Source organism: Emys orbicularis, chromosome 5 (assembly GCF_028017835.1).
Source record: "Emys orbicularis isolate rEmyOrb1 chromosome 5, rEmyOrb1.hap1, whole genome shotgun sequence".
In the NCBI taxonomy this organism is placed as follows: Eukaryota; Metazoa; Chordata; order Testudines; family Emydidae; genus Emys; species Emys orbicularis.
In genome coordinates, this window is record NC_088687.1 from 25,684,148 (window position 1) to 25,709,864 (window position 25,717).

Sequence of the window (25,717 nt, forward strand, 5' to 3'; positions counted from 1 at the left end):
TCTGCACCCGGACAAAACCAAGATCTTTCACAGTTTTTCATGAACAATATGAGAGAGAGAGAGAGAGAGACACCCCAATCCGAATAGCCAGTCACATGGTGTTCCAGGCACTCACTTGGGATGTGGGAGACCGACCGATGTTCAAGTCCCGGGTCTGAAAGGTCTGAATCAAGCAGAGCAGGGACTGAGCTGGGGCCTTCCAGCTACAGAAGCTGATCTGTGAAATGGAGGAAGCAGTGGCTGTAAAAGAGTCTATAGTCAGTTAGTGTGTCAGACACAGAACAGGGTCCAGGAACTGGACAGAGGGGCCACTTGGCAAAAATCTGGGCACTCAGAAGAGCTGGTCTCACAATACAGCGCATGAGCCCCCCAGGACCCAACCCTGTATTCCATAAAAGAACTGGGCCAAAGTGACTACTGGCATAAGCAGGCACAACTCCATTGAAATCACACACTACTAGACTCTGTGGGGGAACTTTGTGACTTTTGATTTGTGTTCCCCTCCCCCAACTGCCCCCCATCCACCCACCCAAATGTCCACTAAACGGTTTGCATCAGACAGCTTCAAATAGTTATAACCAAACCTTGATACACTTTTTCTGAAAGAAAACCTCTAAATTCCACCATTCTAGTGTTTATTATTGTCCTTTTAGAGAGCTGGAAAACATGAAGACAGTGACTTTTTTCATTTGCCTCGTGGGATCAGCTTTTGCTATTCCGGTAAGTTCTCTTCAATCCATCACTTACCATGCATTTGAATTTTCATGTATTGAGATCATTGTGCTCTAGTGTCTCCCAGTGACCTGTTAAAGATTTTGTTTATATGCAGGTTTTAATCCCATTTTCTATTCTAGACCTATCCTTTAATGTACAAACTTGGAATCCGTGGGCAGAAAAATTCAGAAAAGGTATTTGTTTCTTCTTCTTTAAGTACCAGACCACAATATAATACTGAGTTCCAATACATGAAACATATTTCTGTATATGTATTTGTTCACAGATTCATTTAGGTAAAGTAGTTCCCTCATGTGAATTACTATGAAACTCCTCACCCTTCACATGTCAGTTAGCCAGTGGCAGAGAAGCATGCTCAAAGATCCTGACAAGGTCTCTTATGCATCCTAAGAGCTGTTTTCATAGCATTTGGAGAAATTCCCACAACCCATTAATAAATTTAAACATTATATCTGTGTATTTATTGTAGGAAATAGTGGATCAAACCAAGGGTCAAATCCTGGTTGCCTTACCCACACACCCCTGGTAAAGCTAGCAGGATTTGGGCCCTACTGAGAAACTATTATATGAACAATCATAGAGTGGAGACTCTCAAAGGTATCATAACAGTTACTGTACATGAAAATGTCATTTTGATCGAACGTAGCTTTTATTGCTGATTGCTGCTGTTGAGCTACACCATTCTCTGGTGTAAATTTACACCAATTGAAGTTCTGTCTCATGTTTTTATATTTAGAGATGGACCCAAACTAGACCTCTGTCTCTTATTCCCCCACCCTCTGAACTTTGGTGGTTCAGAAAAAATGGAGTCTGGTGCCAAACTAACTGTTATGTTTTGTAAAAACAAAACCCAACCAAATTTTTGTAAAACCAAATGCAAAATCCAGCCTCCCTCCACCTATCTTTTGTTATCATGAGTTATGTCTTGCTCCTAACATGTTTCCAGGTAAGTTACCTACCATTACACGTGGTGTTCTGGATTGTTTTACAGGTTATAAGGGGGGGGGGGAGGAAATGACTTTTAGTATTTCATAATGTATCCATCAGAACAATTTACAGTATAATTAATTTTTTTTTCAGATAAATTTCAGGTTCATGCCAGACAATTTCCAGGCTGCAACTGTCTCCGAGAAACAACATACAGAGAAGATATCTGCAGCACGACAACATATTGCAGTACCAATACTGGGTGATTCACTAGTTGCAAGCAAATACACAACATTTATAGCAGACCAGTTGCCCTCTAATGGTAGTCAATTGCAGGTACATTTCCTAAATAAACTATTTGTTTTCACATAACCAAAAAAGTTCCCATATGGTTCCTTTAAAAATTGCCAAGCTTAAAACATATAGAGAGTGTGTTGTAACTAATGTTGTAGAAAAGGGTGAAAAGATGTCAATGACATTCATGAAACATTGCACTAATTTTGTCTTGACCATTTTGCAACATAGACATTTTGCTTTTTATTCAACTATTGTAAGATAACCAGTTTACAGTCAAAATATGCAAAAATGCATATGCAAATTTTTGTAGTTTAATACCAAAAGATTTTGACTCAAAAATAGTATGTTTGAGGAAAGATGTACTTATTCCCCACTTGAAAAATAGAATTGTGAATTTCATTTTGAATATTTCATACAGTCCCAACTGTATCAGAAGGTGCATTGGGTTCAAGGGAAATGCTAATGAAATACTTTTGATACCAGCTTTGCTTTACAAAATAGGATGCAGTTGACTCACACACAGTCCTATAGCATTAAGTGTTCATTATAAAATGGTCCCACCCCTGTACCCACAGAAGTCAATGGGAGTGTTTTGCCAGTATCTTAGGCATTTGTAAATACAGCAATCCCATGCACATGAGTAATCAATTGAGGGCAATGAAGTCTGGGCTTTAAATAGGATCAGGGTCAAGCTCTGTGGTTTTGCTTAGTGACAAGCAAACCTCTGAAGGTCTGGAGACTTGGTTCACAAAAACATAAAGAGTTCTACATGTTAACGTGAATGGTCTGCAATCTCCTTTACTTGTAATTCCTTAGCAGACACTGACTCTGCACCCTGCCAACAGAAGAGACTTCCCTATTGCAGGGCTGTAGGAAAGATAATTGGGAGTGACCAACATCTTAAACTTCCCTCATGACCTTCTCTCAGCTCCTTCCTTTCCCTGACTGGTAGGTAGATGAAAGGAGATGGGTGGGATCCTTAAACCATACTTTTTTCATCTTAAAAAGGTCCAATGTTGGTTCAGTTCAATGTAGAGTAAAAAGCTTTAGGTCAGTTCTGATATTCAATCATTCCTCCCACTCCCACTTCACACCCTTGGGTCCCACACTTACATGAGGCTTGATCCTCCAGTTTTGTCATTGTCTTCATTGGTTGTAGGATCATCCCCTCAATGCACACATTGATGCCCACAGCTGGTTTTGGGAAGGTATTGCTGGTGCCATCAAATGAAATGGGACTCCTGCTTAACTCAGCAAGGAAGCAGAGCTGTATCACCATCATACTGGATAGATATGGTGATCCTGAAATGATAAGGCACAGTTCACTACCCAGGAAGATACCTAGTCAAGTATTTTAATCTCCTCTCTTCCCAACCTGCCTGTTGAGCATTTCTTCCAAAGCTATTATTGCTAGCACAGTATTTATCTTCTAGGATAACTGATAATTACTGCTGACAATGTTTGCAAATACAGGTACCTAATGTTAGTCAATATTTAGGCACCTAAGCTGAGATTTCCAAAGGAGCCTAAATGAGTCAGAGATCCAACTCCTATCAAGTCTCAGTAGGATTTAGGTGTCTAACTCCATTGGAAATCACAGCCCCTCCCCCCCCCCAAAATGGGTTGATTGTCAAACTTGCTGAGCACCCATAAATCCACTGATGTCACAGGGAGTCCCACTAATCTATACACTGATACATTTCATCCTATGTATTAACAAGTGAAAATAGCATATTAAATATTGACTTGGAAATAGAGTTATAAAATGAAGTCTTTATTATACTGTTCAATAAACATGCATTTTTCTTTGGAAGGTTCGAGATACTTCTTCTGAATCTTCAAAGAAGAAAAACACAGAGTCTGAGCAGTATATGAACAGCAATGATGATTTACTCTCAATTCAGAGCAGCAGTGACAGGGAGGAGCAGGCATTGATGATGGATGATAAAGACAAAGATGAGCATAGGAACGCTAACAGTCAGGAAAGAAACAGCAGTGAGCATCAAGTGAAAAGTAGTTTAGGGCGTATTAACTTCCTTGCTCAGAACATGGGTGTAACGCTGGCTTCTGACAATCAGGAGAGTGTCTTTGAGAGAAGCAGCAGCCATCAATCTAATCGTGAGCATCAGTTCAAGAATGATGTTAAGAAAAGCAATATGGCTAGCGATGATCAGGATGATCAGGAAAACCCAGGGCAGGGTCTCACTGTTGGTCAGGAACAGGACACATGGAAATACAGTAAAAATCCTGTTGTATTATTTGAAAACAACAGTGAAGGTGATGAAGAAGAGGAGGAGGAAGAAAAGGAGGAGGAGACAGAGGAATGGGATGAAACTGGCTACAGAGACAGGACGCAAAAAACCCATGTGAAAATTCAAGAGGATCTCTACAGGAGTGAGCAGAGTGAAGATAGCAGCCAATCGGATGAAATGCTGAGAGATGCCAGTCAGCCTCTCCAGATAATTAAGAGGCAGGATGAGGAATTTGAAGAGGCTGACCAAAAAGAAGAAGATGAGGAGGAGGAGAATAATACCCCAGCACAGTCACATAAAGGAGAAGAGGTGACTATCTCACCAAAAAGTACTGAACAAGATCAGAATGCTGAGTGGCAAAGCCAGGAGGATGAAGATAGGTTCCAAGACAATACCCAGAGCCTTAGTGACCACGAGGAAGTGGTGAAAAGACAGAATCTAAAAAAAGCTGCTGCATATATGGAGGCCAGCAATGTTGAGGACAACAGTCATGAAAACAATGATGATGATTCTAATAATGATGCTGACAGTGAAGAAGATGATTTCAACAAAAGCCAAAAGGAAGCAGCCTACCACAAGGGTGAACAAATTCAAAGTAATGATCACAAAAGCATCAGTTCTAAGGAGCAGGGGGAAGGAAAGGATGAAGATGAAAGTGTGGTGACGAATGAGACAGAGGATGACCAACATGTCAACATTAAACACCTCATTCACTTTGAACAGGACTATTATAGTCATGAGCCAGCCATTTCTGACCATGAGGAACATGAGAAAATAACCAGCCTTGTGCAAAGGAGTGTGAACACAATGGAACCTGAAGATAATGTAAGTGTCTTAAAAAATATGGATGATAAAAAAGCAAAGCTGTAGCCAAACTTAAGTCCAAGAGAGTTCATAAATTACATAAACAGGGTTCTTTATCCAAATCTTCCTTTTCACATCAATGGGATATATTTCATCCTAATTTATTCATCACACCAAGCAATCTTCAATTTGACTATTTACTTCAATGATCTGATTGGACTAGTAGTACCAGAACACTATAAATTTGTGTATTTCCAGTGTTTTTTGAGAGTCAGGTCTTCACTGTGAACACAGATAGTGAATTTCAATCAGGATACCAATCTAACACCCTTCTGTAAAATGTCTGCTCTGTGAGTGAGAATTAAATCAATGTCCTAAAAAATAAACCACTGCTGTTTCCTACATGTAAACGTGGCTCAGAGAGATAATGATTCTAAAAGGCATCTGCTGTCCTTCTCTAATTGCTCTGTGAATGCTTTGCAGTTTTTGTTGTTTTTTACAATGTATTTTAAGATTAGACTGTCCTCATATTATAGGTAACAATCCTTCATTTTCCCTGGTGTATGCAGCATAAGAGCATAGCTGATCCACTTCAAGTTTTTATTATTGGTTAATTCTTGATACATTTGTATTAATCTATAAAGGAAGATATAGTCTAAGCACAAGCAAATATTATACAATAGTTGCACAGATTTACTTTTCATTTTTAAGTATTATACTTGTATGTAAATTAGATATAGCCCCTCAGCTCCTGACAAGTTGCATTAGGGCCCTTGGTGTCACAGAGGTTGGGCACCTCTGGTATAGACTCTTCGAGACAGATTTTTCACTGACTTATAGCTAGTGGAGTACCATTGACTTTGTGTGTTTATGCCAGGTGTAAATCAGAACAGAATTTGGCCTCAGTAATGTGCATGCATAGGGACTTAGGTCCCAATTCAGCCATCCATCTCTACTAAGCAAAGCAGTTAAGTATGTATTTAAGTGTTTTGTTGATAGGTTGGACTTAAGCACATGCCTAAACATTTTGCTGAACTGGGGCTTTAGTGTTTTTATACCGTATCTTTTTCTGAAAACAGGACTACCTCCTACTATGGGGGTATTGTCCTTTCATATACACCTCTACCTCGATATAACGCTGTCCTCAGGAGACAAAAAATCTTACCGCGTTATAGGTGAAACCGCGTTATATTGAACTTGCTTTGATCCGCCGGAGTGCACAGCCCCGCCCCCCCGGAGCACTGCTTTACCGCGTTATATCCGAATTCGTGTTATATCGGGTCGCATTATATCGAGGTAGCGGTGTATTTAGGAAAAAGGAAATATTGATTGTATTTTTTTCAGCACTGGACCAGATTTTGCCTTACATCAAGTCAATGAAGTCGCACATTTGTAGCTGGGGCAAATGTTGGCTGAATGTGTTTTCCCTTCAAGAGATCTATTATAACTTCTACTTTTGTTTTTGTGATTGTAAAGGTTAAAATGACAGGCAGTTCATATAATGAGGATGGAAGTTCCAGTGATAGCCGTATGAAGGTTCTTCTCAGTGAGTAACCTATCTGCAAAGCAATTAGAATACTACTAACACTATCAAGCTGTGGAATTTGCGGTTGTGGGTTTTTTTCTGCTTTATTCATGATGTGATTTCACATGACTGAATTTTGCTTGCACTTGATCCTGTATATTACAGAGTTGTGCACAAGGAAGAATCTGTTCTGCATGCCCTTCGATTTATTTATTTATTTAAGTGTTGAAAGAATTGTAAAAACAGTAAAAAAAAAAAAAAAAAAAAAAAAAAAAAGTTGCAGACAGAACCCTTGCTTTTTGCGACATCTGTATAAAAGTTGGAGTTATTTTCCACTGAAACATATCACCTTGGGGGAGGATGTGATCTTAGTTTGATTTAAATCATGAAATGGCAAAATGATTTGGATTCAACGAGAACAGATATGAAATTTCACCATTAACAAATACTGAAACTGAGTCTAAACTTTTTTTGTTTCTTTCTTTTTCACGTTTTTCCACTGCTTGACCTGGGTTGGGAAGTAGAAATATAAAACTACTGAGAAAGGGTTTGGGTTTTTTTTGGGGGGGGGGGGAGGATGAGGGGGGAATGACAGGAGGAGATACTTCCAGTCCAACTGCAACCAGTAAGTACTAAAAATCTTGTTCTAATGAGATTTCTTGATTAAAGAGATTCAACTGTGTTTTGATAAACTTTCAATAAGCACTCAAATATTTGGGTGCTTATCAGAACTGAGCTTTGGTATATTTTGAAATTTGCCCAATTCTGATTTAAATACGGTTGTCAGTTACATTTGGCTCAAATACTCAGGTCAGCCCTAATGTCCTTTTGTTCTAATAGGCTGGTCTGATATTTTTCTAGATCCTTGTAGGAACTTCCACTGTAAAAGAGGCAAGGTCTGCCAAGCAGATGAACAAGAAAAACTTAGTTGTGTTTGCCAAGATCCGGCTGCTTGCCCTCCAACTAAAGATCATGAGCATGTAAGTATTCCATGGAGTACACAGGCACAGAAAGAACTAACTGCAGCACTTGCCTGATACCCCATTCCTCTGACATTAATTAGTGCAATTCTAGGGAGCTTGTGAATGGTTCCCAATTATTTTAATAATCATATACCCAAAGGGCAGAATTCACCCAAAATATTATTGATAGCTATTTGATGCGATTATAGAACTATCAATACACTACTTGAATAAAAAATAAATTACAATTGCTCAGCAATAACTCTACAGCTACTCCAAGAATAAAATTAAAAGTTACATTTGCCTCTGTGAGGTTTTAGCATGTGCAAACACATACACAGAGTTATGAATTTTGGACACTATTTAGTAATGTTTCCAACGGAGTTGCTATGGGGTTCCTACATGGGTGCCTAAAGTTAGGCACCCAAATCCATATTTAGATGCCTAAATAAAAGGGATGGTTTTCAGAAGGTCTCAGAGCCCATTTCCTTTGAGCACTCTCACATCAATGGCCATGTGTTTTATTTGCTGGTCATTAATGTTATACATTAATGTTCATATGATCTGACAGTGTTATTGACGAGATTTTTTTTTGTGCTATCTAGGTTTGTGGCACTGATAATAAAACCTACGATGGCACATGTCAGCTCTTTGGTACTAAGTGTAAACTTGAAGGGACAAAAATGGGACACCAGCTGCACTTGGACTATATGGGATCCTGCAAATGTAAGGCTCTATTTATTTATAAGTATATAATTTACCTATATAAACAGGGCCCATCATCTTAGTATCTAGACACTGGGCATAGGCTCTTGTCCCACACCCTTCTTTTGTATCAGTGACCAGTTAGAAATAAGCTCAGAACCCTAGACAGGTCCATTTTCTATAATAAGCTGCACAAAAGCCCTGGCTACCAGGGCCGGTGCAACCTATTAGGCGACCTAGGCGGTTGCCTAGGGCGCTAGGATTTGGGGGGTGGCATTTTCTTTGGCAGCAACCGCGGCAGCCGGATCTTTGGCCGCCCCAGTTGCCACCGGCATTTAGGTGGAGGGAGCTGGGGCGGGGAGGCCCGTCTGCAGCAAGTAAGGGGGGGCACGCAGGGGAACTCCCCGCCCCAGCTCACCTCTGCTCCGCCTCCTCCCCTGAGCACGCCGCCCCGCTCTGCTTCTCTCCCTCCCAGGCTTGCAGCGCCAAACAGCTGATTGGCGCTGCAAGCCTGGGAGGCGGGAGAAGTGGAGCAGCAACGGCGTGCTCGGGGAGGAGGCGGAGCAGAGGTGAGCTGGGGTGGGGAGGGGAGCTGCCACGGGGGGAGCACCTCAGGGCGGAGGGGGGGTGGGGAGCTGCCGCGGGGGGGTGCCTCAAGGCGGGGGTGGGGAGCTGCCGCAGGGCTCGGGGAGGGGGCGGAGCAGAGGTGAGCTGGGGTGGGGAGCTGCCGCGGGGGGGTGGGGAGCTGCCGCAGGGCTCGGGGAGGGGGGAGGGCGCAAGGTGGAAGTTTCGCCTTGGGCACAAAACATCCTTGCACCGGCCCTGCTGGCTACCTTTGTGGTTCAAGCACTTTTCTACCTGCAATATGCCTTGGGCCCCTCCTCCATCCCAGTTACCATCTCTGGCTCTCTTTTGTCTATCTAAGGTGCTTACATGGCCTTCATTACTATAATATCTGAGCACCTCACAGTAATTAACGTATTTATCCTCACAACTACCCCTGTGTGGTAGAGAAGAATTATCATTCCCATTTTACAGATGGGAACCTAAGGCACAAAGAGACTAAGGACTAGATTCACAAAGGAACGCAGGCATGGGCAGGCTGAACATCACCCCACCAATCTTCTAAGTGCCTAGAAAAGCACTGGATTCACAAAGCCTAAATCAGGCACCTAAGCTCCCTATACAATGAATGGAGAGAGATTGGTGCCTTAGAATGGGATTCATAAAAGCCAGAACACTAGTCAACTCTATGCCTAAGCTAGCCAATGGGAGGTGCCAAGTCAAAGGAAGTTTGCTAAGCTCCGCCCCTCTCTCAGAGATAGGCATCCAAATTTGGGCTTCAGGGAGGTGCCTCCATCTGCTTGGGATTCTCAGCTGTAAACTGTCTCTTGGTGTGAGGCATCTATGCTGCTTTAGTGAGGGGGAGGCCCCCCCTCTTAGCTTGTAGCCTGGGGTTAGGATACTCACCAAGGGGTGGGCAACTACTGGTGTATGCTCCCCATCCATCAGAGGAGGAGAAGGAATTTTATCTGGGATCTGCCACCACTCAGGTGAGTGCCCCAGCCACTGGGCTCTGGGATACTCTGATGGGGGTCACCCTCCATCCCTCCTGTGGAAGCTGTTCCAGTTTGGAGCAGGGGGACTGGATCTTGGATCTCCCATGTGAGGGCTCTAACCACCAGGGTACACAGTCATTCCCATTGCTATTTTGAGCCATTGCTAATTTAGCTAGATTAAAGCTAGTGCCGGTATGCCTACCCAAGCTGCAATCACACCTTCAACTGCAGTGTAGACATACCCTATGACCCCAATCATGTAAACACTATGTATATGCTCAATTTTAGACATAGGAGTAGTTCTCTGAATAGGTCCTATGAAGTCAATGGGACTTCTCATATGCTTAAAATTAAGCATATGTTTAAGCATTTGCAGAATTAGGGCCAAAGACAGTAAGCGGCAAATTTTTGCCAGTAAAAATACTTATTGGTGCAATTCTGTGCTCATAATTATTTCTGATGGCAGTTTAATTCACACAGACAACTAAGCAACTGTCTTACATAGATAATCAGGGAATTGGGCATCCAAGTAACCTAAAGTGTGATTGTAAATAGCTGCAGCACAAAATTACAATGGCATTCCCAATTTTACATCACAAAAACAGATGCCAATTTAAGGTTGAGCTGAAAATTTGGTTCATAAGACTCAGATTTTGCTTGGAGATGCTTGAATCTGGGGACTTAATGCACCTCTTGATAATGCGACTAGAATCCTTTGTGGTTTGAAACAGACATTCCTCCTTGCACTGACTATGAAGTGGATCAGTTCCCTCTCCGGATGAGAGACTGGCTCAAGAACATCCTCATGCAGCTCTATGAGCGTGATCTGGACAGGTCTGGATTTCTATCTGACAAACAGAGGAGTAAAGTGAGTAATTAGTATCAAATAAAACACAGCTGCAGCCATGTCACTTGAGCTGGGCAAATCATGTGTGACACGTAATTTACTTAACAAACATTGCCCCTTTTTTCTGTTAGCGAAATGTCTGCGAACAGTTTGGGATTTTTTGTGACTAATTCTTAGTCTGTGGATTGGTTGTGCCCAGTTGGGGCAGTTCTTTGTAACTATATGAAATTTAGAATGTGAGCTGTATGTTTTCATTAGATACCCAGGTTACATGATACATTTCTCTTCCCCAGCTAAATAACTGTAACTCTTCTAAGCTGATTTTTGGTGCAAATTCTCACTTTTACAAGTTCAAAATCTGCTTTCCATGAATAATCCCCAATATTTGCATCAATTTGCTCTTTCCAAAGAAATGCCTGCCATGATACTCAGAGAAAGTGAACACAAGAGAGTGGGCAAACACAATCAATGCAAAAGTTAATTTAAAATTGGATTGAATAATCATGGGAAATTGTTTGCGGAACTCATCCAGATCTATACACTAATAATCTACAATTAAACAAAACCAGTACTCATTAATGATATGTTTGAGAGCTATGAAACTGCAAGGTGTGGTTGACATTCATTGTTCGTTAGAGAGGGAGAGAGCGATTTCAACTATCCTGTATAATAGCATTACTATTATTCTGGCATTGTCATATCACTGGAGGTTACAGAGGATTAGTATGGGGTAAGGATGTTATCCCAGTGGGTCTATTCCAGTTCTATTAATAATATCTTTGCACCATCTTCTGGCAGGTCAGTGATTTATGCGACAAGAGTTGGTGGCCAGAGTCTAGTTCCTCATGGATAGGGGTGATCATCATTAGAAGTGCCACCATAATTGGCAATCTTGCTGGCAGGCTCAACAGAGAAGCCAAGGACTGAGCTGGCGTGAACACTGAGCTACTTTCTAAGTGTTTGCTCCTGCAAGATGCTGAACATCTCTTGCAAGGTGCTGCTGAGCAAATGGGAGATAGTCCGCACCTTGTAGGATTCAGCTCTAAAACCATGGAGACGGTGGCCAGATTCTCAAACACGCTACTGCCACTTGGTGTTGCTCAGAAGGTGCAAAGTGGACTTTGCCTTAGCTAGTCAATGCTAAGACTCTGGCCTTAGCTAGTCAATGGAGGATTCCTGTTGCACAGGGGATACAACTTAATTGGCATACAACTGACAAGACTGGCAGAGCCCTCTCCTGTGCCAGCTTCCCCTTTCCCCAGCATAGTGGATTTGTCGTGAGAGGAAAGTGAGTAGTCGGGTTTTAGCATTGCAGAGCTCTGCTATGCCTATTCACCACTAAGTTACAGATCTTATACAGGTGAGATAAGTTAGATCAAGCCCCCAGTTGGGGCAGACTAGTGCAGGATTGAGGAGGCACAACCTGGTCCTTTCTCTCTCTTCCCCCTCCACCCACCTAGCACAGACAGACAGACTGTAAAGCTGCCATAAATGAGTGGTCAAAGATGCTCTAGTACAGGGGAATCTTATGCCAGAGACTGAACCAACACCCAGAAGTCCCAGCATCAGGGTGGCAGTAAAGTGACATACAGGCACTTTACTTCCCACCAACCCCTGTGTCCTGCATTGAGTACACATCAGAGCTAGACCTGAAGATCAGGTGCTAGGATTTCAGGTTCAGCTCAGATAAGTATCCAAAACTTATCTGAAATACCCATATTGCTTAGGTCTGAAGAAATGTGCTGGTAAACATATAAGGACAGACGGTTTAGTGCAATTTCCAGCAGCTCAACTTCCAGCCACAAATACTGCAAAAACAACTTTCTCGTGATATTTCAATGAAGATACAGGGGGTGTGGTGTGTGTGAATGAGGATGTGTGAACATTATTCAGACTAGTCCTTCTGTCACTAAACAACAATCCACTTCTTTATTGGTGTAGGTCAAGAAAATCTACCAGAATGAAAAACGTCTGATGGCTGGAGATCATCCAGTTGACCTTCTGTTACATGACTTTGAGAAAAACTATCATATGTATGTGTACCCAGTGCACTGGCAGTTTAGCCAGCTTGATCGGCACCCTGGCGACAGGTAGAAACTGTTTCTATACTCAGTTCTGATTCATTTTTTAGATCATGATTGTTCTACTTTACTATGTCTTTCAAAAAGTGCAACTATTCTTAATAGCATAAATACTGGGCCAGATCCTCTGCTAGTGTAAATTGGCCTCTCTATATTAACTTCTGTGGAGCTTGTAAATGGGATCCTTCACCTCTCAGACTTCCTCTGTATGATACTTATCTGGTTTTACAAGGACATGGGATTTAGCTGCAAATACCTGCTATCCACACAAATTTCATAATATATATATAGCACCTTTAATTATAGGATTTCACAGAAAATATTAAGGGCCTAATCCTGGAAAAAAAGCACCAAACTCACCTGGGTTGGGTGTTAGTGAGACCGTGAGAACAAGGGAGTAATCCATAGTGGTTAGTCACCAGTGATGTATTATTGGTTTATTTGTAGTTTCAAAGCTTATATGAACAGAATTATCACAATATTAAAGATATACAAAATCCTTAAGATAGTTAATATTGGACATGTTTCTTATTATCTCCTTGTAACCTTGACATTCTTCACTGACCCTGATTTCTTACCCCCAGAAACAGAGATCATATGCTACCTTTATTTCATTTCAGGTTATTGACGCACTCAGAGCTTGCTCCTTTGCGAGCTTCTCTAGTTCCCATGGAACACTGCATAACTCGTTTTTTCCAGGAGTGTGATGCTGACAGGAATAAGCATGTCTCTTTGAAGGAGTGGTGCCACTGTTTTGGAATTAAAGAAGGTAAAGCCATGAGGTTGAGAGGCAGGTGGGTAGGGAGAATTGCTTCCTTCCAGACTAGGCAAAGAGTATCTCAGTTCATACACAGAAGGTAAGACACTCTGGCCTGAACATCAAGTTAGCAGTGTTCTGAGGTGAATTAAATGGCGTGCAGGGATGACAGAATCTCAGAAGGTACAGCATTCTGGGTTGGTTCCAAAATCATGCTTAAGTTTTACATTAGGAGTAATTTCCAACTTATTTTGCAGTGGGTGAAATATCTAATCACATACACAGCAACCTAGCTTGAGCCATGCATGCAGGATCAGAGCAGGAGCTCTATAGGTCTATATATAGATTATAGGTCAAAATCTTATTGATTTCCAGTTTGTACCTATATAAACAAGAGAATTTGGCCTTTAATGGTGCTGTTCAACCCCGTGCCCCACTCTTTAGATTCCAATCCAATAGCAGAGGAACTCTTGCTTTGGCATCTGTATTTTGGGTATCTGCAGTTGGTCGCAGTCAGGCTAAATATTGGATGCTCATGGCCTGATTCTCCAATCGTAATTCCTCTCCTGTTTTACACTGGTCCATTAACCTCCTGATTCACACTGATTTAAGTGAGAGGAGAATCAGGCCTAGAATCAGAATCTGGTGCTCCATAACTGGCCTGCTAAACCCAGGGTTGTGAGTTCAATCCTTGAGGGGGCCACTTAGGGATCTGGGGCAAAAATCAGTACTTGGTCCTGCTAGTGAAGGCAGGGGGCTGGACTCGATGACCTTTCAAGGTCCCTTCCAGTTCTAGGAGATAAAATAAATAAATGGAGATATCCTATTTATAACACACACATTTACAGCACAGCTCACTTTGCATATAATGTCTTGTTGGTATCGTCTTCATCCCCATATAACTCTCTAGGAAATCTATCAGTGTTCAGTCAAAAAACCTCCTTATTTTGGACCCCGCCTATTTCCTCCTGCAATGGTACTGCACCCCATCCTTTTGAAACCATTGACAGTATGGTTACTGGTTCATGTCCCTTACCTACAGTTTGGTCTCACTCATCTTTTTTTATAGAAGAGTTTTCCAAAACACTATGGTGTTGTTTCTTTCTAAATACGAATAAGGGGTTCAGCTGAGTTATGAATAAATGTGTTTTCCATTTAGAAGTGTTCAGAGACTGAGCCACCTGAGCTTCAGTATTAAAATACAGACAGCAGATGAAACTCAAAGATCTTTTTGGCCAGATTCCACATTAGACAGAGATAGGCAGCAGGATGCAAAGGTAAGAAATAAAAAGAAACTGGAAACTTTGCCACCTCCTGCCTCCCCCTCAAAATATGGAGGGTCATTTGTTAAAAAAATACTAAAAGTAGCAGCGAGATGCAGATGTAAAAAAAACCCCAAGCTCTTTTCAGCAATAGAACTTGATTTTGCATAGGAGAATCATAGTCATCTTTTAAAACTGGTCACAAACAGGTCCCCAAACTCTTTGGGCCGGGTTCTCAGTTCCTGTTCAATGTACTTTGTGCTGCTCCAGAAAGCTGGAGGTTCCTCTGACGTAGGGGACTCCCCATGTGAAATAAAGCCACCATAGATGGTTCAAGACTATCCCCCTTTCTATGCAAGGGACATTCCGGTCCATGTCCTGGAATGGTGAGGGGAACGACTGGGGTGCCGTGTACTCTGGCAATCCCCAAGTGGTGGAATGGTCTCAGTCCTGCAGGTGTAATTTACAGTAGCCCTGAGACTGCTGTAAGTTATGCAGGGGCCATTTCGGTCCCACATCAGCCCTAGGACTGAGGCAGAAGGGTGGGGATGAAGGTACTATTACTAAAAGGAGTAATAGTCAATGGCATGTGCTGTTACTAATGGTTCTGTTTGTCCTTTGTGGGTTGGGGTGTCCTTGGTGATTTTGAAAAGGCAGGAGATGATTACTGAACAACAAACACATTGGGAATATATTGCATAATGAGAAAGCAGCTTGACTAGAGAAGATATAGGATGGGTGGCACCTCAATTTGATATGAGCATCTGTGTTTGTATAGAGGTGTGAATAAAATAGGCCAGCATCTGAGCCCTCTAAAACTTTAGAAAGGAAGTGCTGACTAGCTCATAAACCATTCATGATACAGTCATGGGTCTTTCATATTAAAGGTTCAATCATGATGGTAACATTTTTTTCCTTCTTCTCTATTTCACAGAAGACACGGATGAAAACCTCCTGTTCTAAACCTAGCAGGATAGAGTTCCAGCATCCTGTCTGCATACCAGTCAAATCTGTGAAGCTATTGTATTTCCAAGAGACTGATAGAGTAACACTTTTGAACAGAGAACTTACATAAAGATTTTTGTAGATTGACAGGGTTACTCCAAAAGAAAACAAAAAAATAAAAATTCTAAATCTAAGTAGCAGAATCTAAGAACTTCTCGCGTGACATATCTAAACATTTGTTTCCTGCCTGGAGTTTAACAATCCATAATATCACAATAGAAAGAATTGTGCACATGATAGAATTGTTCAGAATACTGTTCTTCACGTCGACACGTATAGTGTGGATTGTGTTGTATACTGCAGAAAACTAGAAATAGGACAACTTTATTTTATAGTCAGTGTACTGTAGTGCTAGTTTCTTACTATTCTAATAAAGAAAGCATGAAATAAAAGTGTATTTGGATTCATTATTTTTTTAAAACCTTGTTTAAAAGAATAGGCATCAGCACAAATGTTTAATGTACGTATTATTTTAAACTAATCATGAGGTGAGAAGACAAAATATAGCATGCATGATGTTTCAAGTGACCTCTTTAAAAGCGTCGCCACCATCACTTTAACTTCCATCCTTAGAAGTTCAGCACCCCCATAGGTGACCTGCCAGTTTGTGTCTGTACTGTACATTAACTCATGATATATATTTCTTTGACCAAGGTTAATAAAGTAGCAACCCTTACAGGGTTTTTTATCCTCCCTCATAAATTTAATAACTATAAAAGCCATTAAAACATGGCCTGCCTATAAAACAAAAACACAACAAAGTATGGGGGTAATTCCTCTGTTTTGCCTGCAACCAGCAAAAATATTTATAAAAATAAATTAAGAAATAATCTGCCACCCCAAAAGGGGTAAAAAAAAAAAATGTTCTCTTTGTCTTTCAAAACTTCAAAAAAGCTGGTACCAGCTAAAAAGCAACCCAAAATACCATAAATCTACGTCGCAACAAAAATTGTGTTTTGTGTTTTATGTTTTGTCTTGTGTTTGTCTTATTTCTAGCATTGTTATATATTATATTACCAAAAAAAACCTACTGCATTAAGCAAAAAAAATTAATAAGCATTTTAACTATATTTACAAAAAACAATATTGCAAAAAGGCAAAAATCAAAAATGCCAATCTGTTAACAAAAAACCATCCTCATGTAGCAAACACCATATTAAAAAAAAATTGGTTTTAAAGCAAAAATTATAAATACTATAAACCTAAAGGTAATTAAAAATAAATTAAGTTCCTTGTCACAACTGCAAAATAGTCTCATGCACAAGCAGGCAAATACTACTATAAACTTAATACAAATAAATCTAAAAAAACCTAAAAGCAACATAAAATATGTGGCAGTGGCTAAACACCACCTCCTAGCTGCTATATAAACAAAAAATTAAATTAAAAAATAAAACTGCCTTAGCCATAAAATGTACTAAAATGCAAATTCTTAATTTAGCATCACTTAAACACAAAATATTTTGGGTAATATCTAAAAATGTTCCGGTATTTACGCATCTTTTAAAACAATAAAAACAATCCTTATTTAACACCTACAAATATAAATAAATGCAGTATGTTTCCAGCATAATTAAGCCTAATTTATTATTAGGTAAAATTATTATTAAAAATTACTCACCAACACTCTATAAAAAGAAAAATATAAAAAGTAGGCCCGCTCCCAAAATTAACCATAAAATCCTTTTGGCTACCCAGGGTTATAAATCAATAATTTTTTTTTTTTTTTTTTTTTTAGTTTAATACCCCAAAATGTACAAAATAAAGCCCTCAAAAATGGGTGTGTTTGTCCCTATCTGTCACCACAAAACACCTCATTAAAAACACGTGTAAAACAAACTAAAAAATATAACGCGTGTTTTATACAAACAATGTATGTGTGTTACATCCTAAAAAACAGTATTAAAAAAAAATACAAATATCAGCCAACTCCCAATAAATAAATGTAAATGTAATGCCCATGTATTATATTCTAGCAATCACACGTACTATTTACAAAAAATAAAAAAAAGCACAAAGCACTATAACCGCTGCCCTGGTTAATTTCTCTGTTACCCTTAGCCTAAATTAGCACAATCTAACTAATCACTTGTTATCAAAAACAAAAATAACTCAATTTTTACAACAAACACAAAAAAAATATTAAAAAGCGTGTCATTCAAATATTACATGCAAACTAAAAAACATGCTAAAAATTGCTAAATCTAAAAAAAACCTAACAGCCTATCACTGGTACGTTTTTACAGGCTGGTCCCCAACATTTAAAAGCATATTGTCTATTATGTTTCACCCCATTACTAATTGTGTTAATATTGTCCTGTGTTTGCTTGCTAAAAATGTGTTGTATGTGCTATTAAACAAAAAAAAGTTTGTTAAATTACAACCACAAGCTCAAATTGTCTCTCAATACATTGCTATAAAATAATTGTATAAAATATGACCCACTCAAAAACTGTTATTGAGGGTAAAAAAGGGGGACATATAGTAATAAAATTATGTTTGTATTTTGTATAATTTATAATAAAATAATAATGTAGCCTGTATTAAATGTATTGGTGTATAATTTAATCATATCCTGCCAACCACCCTTTTTAAATAGCAAAAAGGAATGGCCTAATGGGCCATTTGGTAAAAATGCATCAGCCGGAATCTGTGTCTGGGCTGATTCAAGGCAGTAACAAACATTTTAAGGTCACTATTTTATTGTAGATTTAGCATTTTAAAATAAATAAAAAGATGCCATAATTGTTTTTTTGTGCAATGCAACAATGTTCCTGTTTAAAATGTTCTGTGTAAATTAATTCTGTTTTATATATACATAAAAAATATATGCGTAAAAAAAAAAAAGTATAAAAGCTATCGCTAAGCCAAATATACAAAAAAAACCCAAAACAAATGCAAGGGCACCAGAAGGCTGCAACACACCCCTATTAAAATGTCAGAAAAAGGCAAATTAACAACTCTAAAAATAAAACAAGCACCTATCAATAAAAAAAAAATCTGTAATAAAAAATAAAAACAATTAAAAAAAAAAACAAGCACACGTCAAACAACAATTAATTACAGCATAACAGTGCAAAACTCATTGGTCCCAATAAAAAAAAAAATCACTATATAAACAGGGTGCCTTGCCATAAAACTTTGGGTTCGTCCTGCCAAGACTTCCTCAAAGCATCGTGTCACAACCAACAGAACCCGGCTCCTCCCTACCCGTGATCAACCTAGCTGGCCACTAGATTGATCCGGACTCTAAACTGGTCACTATAACATCGACTGGCAGAACAGTGTGTGTGTGGGGGGGGGGGGGCGGAGTATAATTAAATACATATGCTAATTGTTGTATCTTCAATAAATGTGGCGTATTGCCTTTTCCCCTAAAAAAAATCCCGTGTGCTTCTTATAAGCATATTACTTTTACACAGCACATTGCCTATGCTATTCCCATGAAGGAGGATCCCTTCCATGGGACTCTTAGCTTGAAATCTCTTATAGAGGATATAATTTTCTGTCTGTATTTTTGTTTCTGTCTGACCACAGTACACCATTACTTGTCTGCTCTTTCCACTGCTATGAGTCACCTAACCAGCTTCAATGAATTAGAGGCATAGTTTGTTGACACTTTTATGAAATAATTATACATAAAGGATCTATCCTGCTCTCTATAGCAGCTAAATCCTCCTACCACCACCACTCCATCCCACACCAATCGCTATAACCCACACCTGGTGGAAGGGGGAGTTTTATAGAGGTTATGGGGAAGGAATCCTCCTGTAACCTTCCAGGTCACAAAGAGGTAGCACAAATAGCTTCATGGCCACTCTATAGCCCCAAAGGTGCAGAACATCTGAACAGAGAGGGCATTGTGACACAAAAATTGGGGGAGTGGTAAATAATGAAGAGGACAGGTCACTGATACAGAGTGAGCTGGATCGCTTGGTGAGCTGGGCGCAAGCAAACAATATGTGTTTTAATATGGCTAAATGTATACATCTAGGGACACAATATGTAGGTGATACTTACAGGAGGGAGGAGTCTATCCCAGGAAAGTGAAAAAAGATTTGGGGGTTGTGGTGGATAATCAGCCGAACATGAGCTTCCAGTGTGACGCTGTAGCCAAAAGGGCTAATGCAATCCTTGGGTGCATAGAAAGAGGAATCCCGAGTAGGAATAGAAATGTTATTTTACTTCTGTATTTGGCACTGGTGCAACCACTGCTGGAACACTTTGTCCAGTTCTAGTATCCACAACTCAAGAGGAATGTTGAAAAATTGGAAAGGGTTCAGAGAAGAGCCACAAGAATGATTAAAGGGTTATAGTGATAGCCTCATGTAGCTCAATCTGTTAAGCTAAACAAAGAGAAGATTACGGGGTGACTTGATTACCATCTATAAGTAGCTACATGGGAAACAAATATTTGACAATGGGCTCAGAGAAAGGTATAACACGCGCCAATGGCTGGAAGTTGAAGCTAGACAAATTCAGACTGGAAATAAGGTGTACGTTTTTAACAGTGAAGGTAATTAACTTGTAAAAACTTGCAGGGCTGGAACCTGGGAAGTTCTGTGCTGCTGATGGCGCTGCATTGCTGCTGCAGGCTTAGGTTGGGCTCCCATGGGAGGACCCTGTGAGGCTGGGCTTGGCAGGAAGTACGGCCCAGCAGGACCTGAGTGGCACCCTCTCGCAGCCCACTGATTGGCTGGTACCGGTACTTAAATCAGGAAACCATGATAGGAAGCTGTGTGTGCCTGCCTGTCTCCGCTCCAGACCTTATATTTCGGCTTCTGACCCTAGTTTGTCCTCAGCTTTGCTCTTCGATTGCTATCTGTAACCTGGCGCCTGGCCCTGATCTCCTGGTAACCTAACCCTGACTCTCACTTTGCCCTCTGGCCTGACTTAGACTCTGACCTCCCGGTACCTGACTCCCAACTCCTGCTCCAACCACTAGGTCTGAACACCCTTGTCCCGGTCATGACATAACCAACTTTACTGGATTGCCCAAACATTTAGTACAAACCCCTTTGGGGTTACTGAAACCAGTGTATGATAGAACAGCCCTGAGGCTATTCTAAGTTCTCAGTGGGACCAGCCCAGCACCTGATTATGCCACCTTTGCAGTTTCCCTTGGCTCATCCCCTGACCAAACTGCACTGGGAGCAGCTGGACCAGTCTTGAGAGGATCTGGTCCCATGACTCCAAAATGAGTGGGATGAGATTGTGCTACAACACTTGACACCCTTTTTGATCCAAAACAACCAACCAACCGATAAATAAATATTAAAAACAAAACAAACTGAAAAAGAAATCAGCCTAAAGGGGGATAAAGTAAATTAATGAAATCTAAAAAAAGTCAAAAACAAAATATTACCCTATGCAGAGATTTTAGCCCACAGGGGAGAAGAGCCAGAGACGCCATGAAGTCTACGAGGGACTACACTACTGTTATCTACTTTACATGGAAGATGCTCAGATATTTTGGTAATAGGCAGCAGTTTAAAACTCAAAGATAGACAGACAGACAGATTAAAGAGGCTTATCCACAGCACACTTGACTTTCAGATTGATTATCATCATTTTAACATTAATTCTTAACAAGCAGTGAGGTAAAAAATCCAACGTTTTGATCTGTACTGAGCCTACCAAGTCATCTTTAATAAAAACTTTCTAAAATGGCTTTGTATAATTACCACATTCCCCACTCTCAACTGTCTACTCAATTACAAGCTTCAAAATCACTTGCAGTCCATTAAGCTCTATGTCCTTCACAGGCATGTCTAGTCATTATAAATACAACTAGAAGTACATTTTTAAATAGATGGGATCTGATTCTGTTTCCACTCCACTTTTACACCAGTGTAACCCTTCTGACTTCAATATGGTAACTCCTAAGAGTTAGAATCAGGCCCCGATCTTTACACTATGCCTAATATCACAATAATAATTAATTTTAATTTTAATATTTTTAATATATTCCAGCATATATTTCACTTCCTGTCCTATCAGAGTTAAGTATACATTTTATTCCAGTTAATCAAAAACTGGAAAGAGAGCGTGGGATTTTCAAATTGTTCAGTATTGGCCTAACTCTGTTCCTATTGATGTCAATCGCCTCACTCCACTCCAATTGAAGTCAATGTGTGTTGGCCAGCGCTTAATTTGTGCCAGGGCTAAGCCCTGGAAACTCTGGGCTTGGCAGTTCATCACCCCAGCACCTCTTGCCGCAACAGTTATGAAAGTAAATAATTGCTTGAGCCCCAGCACCTCTTTCATTACGATTAAGCACTGTGTCAGCTTGAGGGGGAAGCAAAGTTACGCTAATGCTGAATGCTTTTGAAAATCCCACCCCGAGTGATAGTTCCCCCCCTCAGAATAGTTTTTGGTTGGTTCATTTATTATTTACTTACTTTTAACTAGTGAATTCAACCAATACACAATTTCTCTTCATCTATCAAGAAAGATACAAGTCGAAGCAAATGCTGAGGTTTTGTTTTGTTTTGAGTATATGTTCATTCATATGTAACCCTTCTGCCAGGTGAAGCCAGCAGCAACAAGGGCTGGGTTCAGTATCTAGGGCTTCCTTTTCAACAATACAACACAAAACCGGCTTGAGCCCCCACCCAGTGACCTGGGACAATTACACACCACCTCCTGGGCGCCTCTAAGAGGCAATATTTCCCCTCTCGCAAGCACAGAGTCTGAGTGTAGCAAAAACTTTGAATAAAAGGAGGGAATTTACTCAGCATTAATTTGGGAAAACACCACAACCAGAACTCAAACACAAACCATGAGCAAAAGACCCACCGCCAAGTAAGTTGGGCAGTGTCCTTTTCCCCTCAAGGTCTTAAGTCCAGCAACCCAAAAGTCCATTTAACATGCCCGTCCCTTCTCTGCACCCCACTCACAGTTGCTGCCCTTGGCCAGTGCAGCCCCAGAGTTCAGAGGTTGATCTACTGTCAACTGTCCCAAAGTAGGTCTACTGTCCCAAAGTAGGTCTAATACTTAGACCTAGGTATCAGTGATTTCAGCTCTGCAGTATGTAACAAGACTCTCAATTGATTCTAAATTAGCTTTTTTATTATACCATGGAGAGAGGAAGAGTCAAATGGTGCCTAGGACCCTTAAACAGGGCCCACACCACCAGGTACAAGTACTTGTCCCCACCCTCTCTCAACTCATTGGGCTTTGGAACCCATATACCCTGCCTAGCGAGTGCTGTTCAGTTGAGGGTGAGTCCCTCCATTTGGGTATGCCAGGTAAGTTCTGCTGCCCTTGGTTCACACAAGGATAGCAACCCTTTATTATTCCTGCCCCAATAACAAGGAGACTGAGGATCCAACGAGATCAGCTTCTGAAGTCTTTTTCCACAGGTCAGAACAGCACCAGTACTGAGAACAACATAAAACATGCTGTGTATGCAATAACCTCTGCATTCATTCCCTTTGCCAGCCCTTTAACATGCTCCAGTGCGAGTCTCTGGGATTACTGTACTCTTAGTTTAATTTCTTGTCAACTGCTAATTCTCCAACAGGTATTAAGAATTTGTGATTCATGGTGGACTGTGGTTTTCTGATTAAAGCCAAGGCATTAGAAACAGCATTTAAATAATTTGGGATGAGTTTAAATAATCATTAGACATTAATTTTACATATAGGATCTCAATGGGCATTAGATGGGAGAAGGGAAGGATGGTAATGTTAGAAAAAGCTTCAGAAGTAAAAAGAAGGAACAGAAATAATGAGAAACAAATTGCAGAAAATCTCAATGAAAATTAAGCATTTTTTCCCAAAATATAGATGATGCAATAGAGAAAGAATGACCCGCTTCTGGTGAACAAGGTGAGGAGGTTCAGAATCTCTGGATGAGGCCTTAGCACGTTTACAGTAGCAAGGGAGACTGCCATCCCACAAATTAAATACGAGTATCCTGTAGTGAAGCCGACATGTCAGCAAGCTTACAAACAGGAGCTTTTACCTCATTAACTCAGCCAATGTTTTCAAAAGTGACTAGCGAATTTGAGTACATTAATTTATGCATTGAGATGCCTTAAAGGGGCCTGATTTTCAAAAAGTGCTAAGAACTCACCCTCTAAAAAATCAGGACTTAAGGGGGCTCAAGCTGGGCATCCAAAATCACTAGTCACTTTTGAAAACCTTGGCTCCTGTTTCTTGCTAGTTTCCAATTGTTCAGGGCAGGGATAAAACTGTGGCATTATTAGCCATACACATCACATCTCTGTCACTCTAAATGTAGTGAAAGAAAGATCTATGTAACATTAATCTAAGAGTATGAAGGAAGTAAGCAAGAAAAGCAGCCAGTCCTTTTAGATTTGGGAGATATTCCAAAATGTTGGAAACTGGCAATTATCTATAACTCCAATATTCTGGATAGGAACCAATATAAACTAAGGAATCATAGGTCAGAGAGTTTAAACTAGATTCAGGGCCATTTGTGGAGAAAAGTTAGAGAACATCTGCAACAACACAGTTTTATTAACTTACACACTGGAGTTCTTTGAAGGTATTACGTCCACAATATCTGAGGGAAATTCAGGGGATGTGTATGTGTGAATTTTCAGAAAGCACTGGACCAGATCTTAAATTAGTGATGATGAATAATATCTAAAAGGTCTAAATTTAGGGCTTGGTCCTGTGAGATGCTTTGTGCCACACACAAGGGGCTCTGGGAGCTCAAGTCTCAATTGAGGCAACGTTGACAGCACTCAGTGCCTTGCAGTGAATGATTTGCAATTAATTTCCCTCAACTACTGTGGCAATAATATCCCCAGAGAACTCCCAAGTGTTACTAGTCACACTGTGCTTTTTCAGATGTTTGTGTGTCCATGCTACATTTTCCAGGTGCCCTGCTGGAGGCACTAAATTGTCAGTCAGGGACAGGGCCTGAATATAGTTCAGTTACACAAGAGAAGCATGCCTTAAAAATTGGCACCACGTTACTCGCTCTTATAAACTGTGCTAAGGAATTTAACATTGTAAGTAGTAGCCTGGATAGGGTTTAAGTTAACTCTACTCAAATAAATTTAAAATAATGCTTAACCCTTATATAGCTCTTTGCATTTTTAAATTGCAAAGCATTTGTTATCATACGTTAGCCCCACTTTACAGATGGGGAAACCAAGGGACAGGGATTAAGTAACTTTCCCAAGGTCACACAGCAAGACACAGGCAGAAATATGGTAGAACTCACGTTGCCTGATTCCATACTCTGGTGCCCTACTCACAGGACAGCATCCTCTTCTCCTTTCTCCAAAACTCCTGAGTCACACTTATTTATTTCTAATCTCCATTTTCATAGGTTTCTCCATCAGAATGAGATTTCTATTTCTCTCCTGTGTTCTGAGCATGGCCGTTGCTGTACCAGTCCCTGTAAGTACTGAACAAGCAGCTCTAGCAAAGGAGTGACATTTTAAAAGAGGAACTCACTGGAACGTCACCCTAGTAGAGCAGGAAACCTGCTTCCTGAAAGGTGAAATATGCAGTGCTGATGATCTATGGGGGGATTCCTTGCAGGTGCTTGTGGTCTATTTGCTTGTTGTCGGTAAAGCTTTGAGGTAGAATAGGAATAACATAAGAAACTATTTCTTTACCATCTATCAGGTGTAGAAAAAATATATTTTAAGGAAGTTCTTCCAATAATGAGAAGCAACATATTTTCCATTTCTAATAGTCCACTCTTTGATTGACAGGTTACCATCAAGGTATTTTTTCAACATGTTTATTCTTATTTTTCAAGCTTTTGGAAGTTTGTAGAGAAATCTAATTCTACAACAACCCAAGCCCAAACCTAATCTGGATCCCAGTATCTTCTCCTTGTCCCATCTCTGTCTTATAAAATAGGAGGCAAAATAATTACCATTACAGTTATACGCTTCTATGACATTATCTTAGGATCACCGTAAAATGGAGCTCACACAGCAGTGGTGAAAATTACTTTTTGAGTTGGGACAAGGGTGCATCCTGTAGGTTTAGTAATAACTGTATCTGT

General features: G+C 40.3%; 1 protein-coding gene across 1 annotated transcript; it reads left to right on the forward strand.

Moving 5' to 3' along the window:
- Positions 1–666: 666 nt before the first annotated feature.
- Positions 667–15,676, forward strand: SPARCL1 (SPARC like 1). Its single transcript, XM_065405214.1, has 11 exons — positions 667–720; positions 855–908; positions 1,816–1,998; positions 3,774–5,036; positions 6,492–6,561; positions 7,381–7,520; positions 8,108–8,228; positions 10,498–10,634; positions 12,555–12,703; positions 13,315–13,463; positions 15,648–15,676. Exons 1-11 carry the CDS (start codon positions 667–669, stop codon positions 15,674–15,676), a joined length of 2,349 nt encoding a protein of 782 aa, XP_065261286.1.
- Positions 15,677–25,717: the final 10,041 nt, after the last annotated feature.

What these genes read in the sequence shown, in the direction of transcription:
- SPARCL1 (XM_065405214.1), top strand. Translation starts at nt 667, where the DNA reads ATGAAGACAGTGACTTTTTTCATTTGCCTCGTGGGATCAGCTTTTGCT. An exon ending in GGCAGAAAAATTCAGAAAAG is followed by an intron (nt 909 to 1,815) that starts GTATTTGTTTCT and finishes TTTTTTTTTCAG; the next exon opens with ATAAATTTCAGGTTCATGCC. An exon ending in CTGACAAACAGAGGAGTAAA is followed by an intron (nt 10,635 to 12,554) that starts GTGAGTAATTAG and finishes TTATTGGTGTAG; the next exon opens with GTCAAGAAAATCTACCAGAA.